The following is a 9,101-nucleotide window of genomic DNA, read 5'->3' as shown; positions in this document are numbered from 1 at the left end:
TGGGACACGCCATTCCAGTTTGACTGTTCGACTCTGACGTCTTCAATAAAAATGTCGATTTTATTTCAGTAGGTAGGTATTTCCAATTACATGTCTTAACTTAAAGTTACGACAGAAAACTGGTGGAAGAGTTCAGTCCCATTGTGTTTAAGCTTTTATACCATTTCACCGTAGCCTACAGTGGCATCCATACCGTGAGGCCAGAGCTCTGTCTACTAAATGTTCTCGTGCCTGCTTGGTCTGTCATGAGGTGAAGCATCACCACAAAGAAACTACACACGTCGGAAGGTCATTTTATTGTTCAAACGTCAACATATTGCGGCCAGCCTCGGCTGATCGGGAGACTGAGTAGCAGAGCGACACACCCACCGCCCTCCGGCACTCGCTCACGCTGACGGATATCGCCTGTCGACAGCACACACGCATCCCCGCTCTCACTGAGACAACCATGTCCTCACACGTGCGTCAGTTCATGGCAGCACGGGGCGAGCAGCGAATCCATCGGTGATTGTTCGGCGTCACAGGACACATCCGTCCAACTCGCAATTTTACAGCATTCACACGCCACCTTACACTCAGTTGTACGCTTGGCGGTGTCTGCAGCGTGTTGAAAGGATGTGCGTGGTTTTCCGGACACAATTTGAGTCTAAAAAGCGGACGGAAAGCATCCGGTCATGTTTCAGTTCTTACAGCTCGATACTCGGCTCAGCCAGACACATTCGCAGTCAACAAACTCAAAGCAAACATACCAACAGACAGACCAGCCCTCGCGCGCTGACATTCGGCCGGTAGGGGGCGCCCGCGGCTCCGCGCCCGGCGGCCGCGGCGCCCGCAGAGCGCGCCGCAGCGCCGGGAGACTGAGGTAAGACCAAGGCACTGGCGAACGGCCGCGCCCGCAGGCACGGCCGCGCCGCCAACTCACAAGGCACGGCGGCCGTGACGTCAGCGTGACGTCACGGCCGCGGACAGAGCGCGCGAGTCACGCCGGTCAGCACCGCGGCGCGCCGACGGAAGAGGCTGCCCGCCGTCACAGCAGCGCGTTAGTCGCGACATAGACATCCGGAAACGAAATCATCTCCTAGCACATCATGGGAAGAGGTGTGAAAGTTTACAAAGACAGTCCATCCTTGTAGCGCGTCTGGGCTGCGCCAGTTTTGCCGAGTTACACTGAAAACTCGTGACACTAGCGAGTGACACTTTGCACCGGTCGCGGCACTATATTCAGGGCTGCCATATGTCCACAGGCAGGCTGCCATATGATGTCCGCCCGCGGGATATGACTTATAACATCGGCTCCATCGTTCGGCGCCGAGGCGAAGACATTGAGGCACTGGGCCGCACATAGTACCACTAGCTACAAACACCCCCGTTTGACCAGCCGGCTGGCCAGCCGCTGACACAGAGTCACCCGCCAGTCACCGACACAGGCGGCGCGCGGCCCGGGCCCGCCCAGACACTTGTCTTTTGATTCGAGTCTGCACAGCAGGCCAAGCAGCGGCCTCCAGCACGGAAGTAGGCGCAGCGCCGGCCGTGCGGCCCGCGGACCCGCCCGTCTCTACACTACAGTCTGGGTCAGGCGGCGCCCGACCGATGGAAAGACTGTTTGCCGCCGGCCTTAGCCGCCGCACTGCCGAACTCTCGGCGCTCGGAAGAACTCCAGAGGGCGGCCCGGTCACTGCCGGACCGACAGCGCCCGGTGATATGACGACAGGGAGGCCGGCGGCGGGGCGGACCCCTCAGGCTCAGCTGTCTGGAACGGGGCGCCCCCCAGGCCTTGCCGTCCGGACGTTGGCGCCCCTCAAGCCTTGCCGTCTGGGTCGCGCCAGTCCTCGGCCGCCCAGTCGGGCATCTTGGTCTCATACTGCCAGCCGGGACCCTGTCCAGGGAGAATAGATCGTCAGAAAGATACTGGGGGACAAGGTAAACGGACTGCCAGCCGGGACCCTGTCCAGGGAGAATAGAGCGTCAAACGGAACAGTGAGGCCAGACTGTCAGATGGGACAGTGAGGGAGATGGGATATCGAGGCCAGACTGTCAGGTGGGACAGTGAGGGAGATGGGATATCGAGGCCAGACTGTCAGATGGGACAGTGAGGGAGATGGGATATCGAGGCCAGACTGTCAGGTGGGACAGTGAGGGAGATGGGATATTGAGGCCAGACTGTCAAATGGGACAGTGAGGGAGATGGGATATCGAGGCCAGACTGTCAAATGGGACAGTGAGGGAGATGGGATATCGAGGCCAGACTGTCAAATGGGACAGTGAGGGAGAAATAGACTGCGGACAGGGAAGCAAGGGGAGAATGGATTTCCAGGTGGGATACTGAGAAAGAAAAGAGCGCCAGTCGAAATAGTGAGGAGAACGGGTCACCAGACGGTACATTAGGGGAACCATCAGCTGTCACTCCGATGTACTCTGATACATAGTGAAATTGTGATCTAGGACAATAATAATCGAAGATAAACTTCACTACGCTCTTTGAAAAAGCAATAACAAGATGCTCATGATCAGTAAACAATACAACCAGTCATACATTGAGCTTCCACTTTTCCAACATCGGATAGTTAAATGTTCATAACAGTTTCCAGCCATACGCATTAATTGAGAAATGATACCCTTACACTGTCGCATCGATAGCTGCGTTGCCCGGCACAACATCACAACATCACCGTTCTGTCGATAAATACTCACCGCATACTTGAGCGCGTGCAGGTACATGACCAGATCGCTGGGCTTGGGGTCGCGGTAGCGGACCTTGCACTCGTAGCAGTGCGGGTCGGCCACCATCAGTTCTGGGCGGAACGTGCCGCCCCCGCCCCCGCCCCCGCCCGCGCCGGCCGCGCCGGCCGCCGGAGGCGTCTCGCCGTCCCGGGCGCCGGGCTCCGCCGCAGCAGCAATGGGGGCGCCGGCTTCGCTACCGCCTGTGGGGTAGAGCGTATGTACAGTCACATATTTCCAGCCCGGTATTCAACATCAGTTTGTGCTGTAAGGTGTTTGACGACTGTGCAGGAAACCGTCATACAGCTTCTGTGCTACTGAATGGCGAGCTAGGTTTGCCGAACAAAGAAGCACCGAAACGCGGGGTCCCGATCATTGACAAATGACGAGACGTTGACATCAGCTGCATCCCGACAAACGACGCAACCGTTCCGCGTCTAACCGTTCATAATCCACGTCCCATTACAAGACACAGCCAGTACAGTCACGACTCAGCTCAGAAAAAAGCTGCCTAGCCCCATTTTCCGGCAGTTAGCACTAAGCCCGCTTGCCGCCTCCCTCCCATTGGCCGCGGGCGATCCCTGAAGATCAGTTTTATAGCCGGGCTAAGCCTCTGAAGCTGCCAGTATCCCCACAAACAGGCGTCGCTCCCCGCCACAGAGGTGTCGGATGTTTTACCACCCCAGTCACTGTAGGCAGTCCCGGGTAAGCATGCGCTGTCCTAATAGTAACAGAGCGACAAATGGCGAGGGGTGCATTTAGATTGACTCTAATTAGAGCCACGGTCTCCTTCAGACTCATCCGCCTTGCGGCTGGAGGAGTCTGGTGGTGATAGTGCCAAGTGCTAGTGCTTTATTTGGCGACAGGAGTCTGGTGGTGATAGTGCCAAGTGCTGGTGATAGTGCGAAGTGCTTTATTCAGCGACAAAATAATAGGCTTCATTAACAGCTGAAGACCGAGTCTGAGTCAGCTGAAAACAATAGTCGTGCTGGAAACTATTGATGAAGCCGTAAGAGTCAATAGATTCTCGAGATCACAAGGAAAGTTTACGAGAGCTGCCTAAACTGTTCGATAAGAGTCATGCGGCGCCGATCCCGATCGCGGGAGATGGCGATAGACACGTACCACGCGGCGGAGTAGGGAGGGAGGTGGGAAGGGAGAACTTGACGTACCCGTCTGGCGCTGGGTCTGAGGGACGGCTGACGCCGGCGCGGCGGGCTGACCGGCTGTCTCGGAGGGGCCGGGACTGGCCGTGGCGGGCGAGCCGTCCCGACACCTGGCGGGCACTGGTGGAACCATCTCGCCTATAGAGCAGGGACACAGGACATAACAGTCAGTAGCAGTACAGAGCCGTCCCGACACCTGGCGGGTACTGGTGGAACCATCTCGCCTACAGAGCAGGGACACAGGACACAACAGTCAGTACAGAGCCGTCCCGACACCTGGCGGGTACTGGTGGAACCATCACACCTACAGAGCAGGGACATTACAGTCATGAGTCAGGAAAGAAGTCGAGGTGACTCCTCATGGGGACTAGAAGAACTGTCACACACGCTATCTTCAGACAGGCCGCACTAGTCAGCTTGCAAAATGCATGTGTTACACTTAACATGGAGCTGCCAAATAACTATCATGGCATAAAAAAATAGGAATTAAAAATGAAAAACATGAGGTCCAGTCTCTCACTGCGTCGTGACATTACTTAAAAATCTGCGTTTCACGTTTAAATCGCACATCTCCGGGCCCTGCCCCTGACCACACCACAGTTCCAACCTCCCTGTCCAGGGTGGTGCGGCACTCACCGGCCTCCTTGGGTTTGAACATGCTGAGCTCGACGTCTCCGTCCATGCCGAGCCAGTTTTCGGCGTTGTGGATGGCGATCAGGTCCTGGATGAGCTGTTCGTCCGACTTCTCGATGGTGCCGCCCTTGCCCTTGCCCGGCCCGAACACGGTGTGGTTGTACAGGGGGTCGTTGATGATCGGATAACCTGCCCGGGTGGGAGGGAACCGGTCAGAAGCGACACGTGCCACACGGCGACACGACACACTCGAATATGGCCAGCATAACGGTGACGAACTTCAACTAAATCACTCACCGACACACTCGAATATGGCCTGGCCAGTGGGCATAGCAGCAACCATTGACCACAACAGTGAACAATTCGTCTGCAATATTAATATGTGATCCGGAATCGGGACAAAGACCAGTTAAATACAGTCAGTCACCCGATATCCTATAATAACGACCAAGGCACACCGCAGTCGTCTGTACATTTCCGGTGTTTCAACCCACAGTGGATGGGCGGCGGCGGATGCCCATTACAGGCGTCAGATCACGGCCACAGGACGCGGCACCGGCGCCGTATCAGCTGTCCATTCAGTACAGTACAGACCACGGCGCGCCCCCTGCATCTGAGATCGCTACCGGCGGCGTCTGTAGAATTCATGGCGGCAGCCGCGGGCCGGCCGCTGTCGGCGGGCTGCTTGGCAGGCAGACCGGGCGCCCGCTGACCTTTACCGAACAGCAGGCGATGGGGTCTGTTCCGGCACACCATCCAATGCCATTGTGGTGCTGGTTTCCTCGCGGCCAATGAGATGTGACTAGAGGATGTGTCTGCACACGTGGACTTTGTAAATATATTTGTTGGCTCAATATCCATGTTGCACTGTATGTTGCACAGCACAACGAGGGCAGAAGCTCGTTTTTGCTGAAGGAAGTCAAGGAATAGGTAGCACTGATACCTGGTTCCGTATCTCACTCAGGTATTGCAGATGGACGCGGATGTGGTGCCGTGTCTCACCTAGTGGTACCGTATCTCACCTAGGTAGGTAGGTACTGCAGGTGGTACTGTATCTCACCTAGGTAGGTACTGCAGGTGGTACCGTGTTTCACCTAGGTACTGCAGGTGGTACCGTCCGAATCTCACCCAGGTACTGCAGGTTAACCCGGATCTGGACCCGTGTCTCACCTAGGTACTGCAGGTGGACGCGGATCTGGTACCGGCTCTCACCTAGGTACTGCAGGTGGACCCGGATCTGGTGCATGCGGCCCGTCTGCGGCCGACACACGACCACCGAGCTGCGGCCGTTGTAGTTGAGCCGCGTGAACTCCGTCAGACACTCCTTGCCCTTGGGAGAGACCTTGCAGACGCCGATCTTGTAGCTGACCACCTCGATCGGCTCCTTACACGAGATCGGCTCACTGGGAACAAGCAGGGGGCGGACGGCGAGGTTACACCCGACGGGTGGACTCCAAGGGTTACACTCGAGAGACGTTTCATTCCAGGCCGGGCACGACTCAGTGATCGGTCCTCTGCGCTAGATTCGGCCCTGTGGCACGCGGATAAAATGTTACAGAAGTTGAAATTGGGTGACACTTATAGCATACGTAGCATACACGTAATAAGCGGATCACAAAAGAATTAGAGGGCTAGAATTGGAGACCTAAGAACACTGCACGCTCACTACAAAACACAACACCCTTCAGAAAACCTCTGGAGTCAGTGTGGGAGGAAGCTGAGGGTGACAAAATATGTAGGCGACACATCGTTAATTTAGGCTGCCGGCGGAAATCCATATAGCTGCGAAACGGCAGACACAGACGGTATAGGACTACCTACTGCATGTCCACCCCTGCAGTCTCACCCAGCAAACCGACGCGATGGAGGGAGATAAATTGAGCCAGTTTTCCGACATCCACACTGAAAGCTGATACTCGTTTTTGTCCGGGCAAACAATCGTTCACGTGCACTGCCTCATGATTGCGCCATTTTGCGCGCTGTTGCGTGATCTGAATGCTCCGACGGCAATTGCCGTTAATCATTGACCGCTGAAGATAGGTGAACTGATACGATCCTACCACTAACAACCGACACAGCACCGGCAGAACAAGAAACTCGAGCCTTACATCGAGTCGTCTATCTTTCAGGTGGCGTCCGATGGACAGCGGCGATCACAAAGGTCGCTGGATGAGCGCGGGTTGGATCACCAAATATTTGAACGGTTCAATTAGTGGATCCGGGCATCACATCGTGTTTTATTTGCTGTGCGGCCGGTCGGCGCGGCGACTAGGTGGAGGCGATAGCGATCCGGGTAGTTTAGATAGATAGATAGAGGACTAATGAAAAGCGTCCGTCTTTAAATGAACCAGAGTTCCGCGCCCTGAAAGCTGTGCGGATGGCTACTGCAATACCTCGCTTTATTTGCATTTGTTTTAAGGCATTATTAGCAATCATTTCCCATGGTCATATCCACGGCTGCGGAGTCGGAGTCGGAGTCGGAGTCGGTCGGAGTCGACAGTTGTGACCGGAGTCGGAGTCGGAGTCGAAGTCGATTTTAGAAACCCGAGCCGGAGTCGGAGTCGGAGTCACCGAAAATCTGTCGACTCCGCAGTCCGCAGCCCTGCTAGGTCTGCGGAGTCGGAGTCGGGACTTGGAGTCGGTCGGAGTCGACAATTCTGCCCGGAGTCGGAGTCGGAGCTGGTTTTTGAAAGCCGGAGTCGGAGTCGGAGTCGGAGCCGCCGAAAATCCATCGACTCCGCAGCCCTGGACTCATGTCTTACTACGAGTGTGTTGAGCTCCAGGCCATATATGTTGAGCTCATTAAAGATGGTGCCGGAAATTACCACTAGGTAATTTCGTTGCCTAGTGTTACCCTTCGTTACTCTACCTAGTTGAAGTGAAAATTTAAATGTAGCATGTGTTTACCTAATGTTTACGGTGACTTCTGAAATACTTTGTGAACAATGAAGAAACGGCTCACTTAAAGGGACCCTCCCACCTTAACATTAGATTTGAGTTGAGATAGCCAAAATGGGGTCCCTGGCTCACAATTACCGGTTTCGGCACTCACAACATCGAGAAATGCCTTAAATCGGAAATATTGAATTTCAAAATTGCAGCATTTTGATTCAGAGGGGCTAATGCTGAGGAATACCGCTGTGAATGTGTGACGTCAGCGCAAATATCTAACGATTTTTAAATGTTTGACTAAAACGTTTTGTAGCACGCGGTGGTATATGCTATTTGCGCGCAACATCTGCCGCAAACGCCGCACTTCTAAAATAAAATCGCTAGAAAGAGAGGAGATCCCAAAAAAAGTAAACAAAAGTAAAAGTCTAATATCTTGAAAACCAGTGAATATTTTTCGGTGAAATTTGGTAGATATTCGTTTTCGCTCTTTCTGAACCGAGCGACATCACTTTCATGCCAATTCATAAACTTTTTTGAAGGTGGGAGGGTCCCTTTAACAAACTGCAGTGACAAAATCTCAAGAATTCATCATCATCAAGCGTCTCGTATCAATCTCGTATCAAGTCTTAATCAAGTCTCGTATCAAGCGTCCTTTCGGACCCTAGGTCAGAAAATATTCCTAATATAAGTGTCGCTCATGAAACACTCCATTTCGGTGTACGGCCCGCCATGAACTGACTGAGAAGTTTGACCACGAACTGAAACTTCCATCTCGCGGGTGAAATAAAAGAAATTTACGGCCACACGTCTGCGCCAGTTGGCAGAGTTCGACCCACCCGGCACCAACAGATTAGCCGGCTTTTATTAGAATTAGAATCAGAAGCGATACGCCAGGAAGTTTGACAGGAATGGCGACAGAGATAGTTGGATAAGTATTTATTGCCGCCCATCCTCTGGCACCAAGGCCAAACAGACGCTATGTTGGGACAGAGCCGGCGCCGTCTGCCAATGGTCGACCCGAACGTGAGCCAGTTACGTGAACCCAAATCACCTGTCCTGCGGTCAGCGAGGATTTAGCAGTAGCGGCGGAACACCTTCAATTAAGGGGGAATGCCAAAATCAAAGGGTGTGTGTGGGGGGGGGGGGGGCACGGTGCCCCGGTGCCCTCCCCGTTCCGCCGCCTATGGGATTTAGGGCAGTGAATGTGCTATGAGTGTGGATAGTTACGTTTTACGTGCACGTGTAGTTACGTGCTCCATGTCAACGATCTTTGATAAAGATTGACAATGTTAGACGCGCGACTTTGTGAGGCAGTTTTAAAACATATTATGGATCGTACAACATGGTAAACGATTAGAAGGCATCAGTAGGAGGAGTACAATTATTTGGGCCACGTTACTTCATCAATCCAGCAAACCAATGACCCGCTAGAGAAGTGTCAGAGGTGCCAGGTGGGCCCACGCCGCAGCCCGGATCGGCCCCATTTTCAGAGAATGCCGCCGATACATCCAGCTGGCCGAACAGAGCGCCGCCATACCCTATGATAGGCGAGATCTGCCCCGGGAGTGGACGTGATTTGGTATAGGCGTGAATAAATCACCGCGGCCACGGCACGTCCCGGCGAAATGACGGCCCATATAGGTGTGCGGAGCCCGCCGCCGGTAACCGCTCAGTCGCGCCGCTCCAAAGTAG

General features: G+C 54.3%; 1 protein-coding gene across 4 annotated transcripts in view; it reads right to left on the bottom strand.

The window, feature by feature from the left end:
- Positions 1-281: 281 nt before the first annotated feature.
- LOC122378818 (RNA pseudouridylate synthase domain-containing protein 2-like) overlaps positions 282-9,101 on the bottom strand; it is a 146,513-nt gene continuing 137,693 nt past the window's right edge. For all 4 annotated transcript variants that reach the window (XM_043360334.1, XM_043360335.1, XM_043360336.1 and 1 more), the window contains exons 10-14: positions 5,730-5,920; positions 4,521-4,706; positions 3,891-4,022; positions 2,692-2,921; positions 282-1,876 (exon numbers count right to left, since the gene is read on the bottom strand). In XM_043360334.1, coding sequence (XP_043216269.1) covers positions 1,799-1,876; positions 2,692-2,921; positions 3,891-4,022; positions 4,521-4,706; positions 5,730-5,920 — 817 coding nt within the window. In that variant the 3' untranslated portion in view covers positions 282-1,798. The remainder of the gene's footprint in view (positions 1,877-2,691; positions 2,922-3,890; positions 4,023-4,520; positions 4,707-5,729; positions 5,921-9,101) is intronic.

The sequence above is a fragment of the Amphibalanus amphitrite genome, unplaced genomic scaffold (genome assembly GCF_019059575.1).
Source record: "Amphibalanus amphitrite isolate SeventyFive unplaced genomic scaffold, NRLGWU_Aamphi_draft 000065F_arrow, whole genome shotgun sequence".
Classification (NCBI taxonomy): Eukaryota; Metazoa; Arthropoda; class Thecostraca; order Balanomorpha; family Balanidae; genus Amphibalanus; species Amphibalanus amphitrite.
This window is presented reverse-complemented; position numbering and strand designations above follow the sequence as displayed.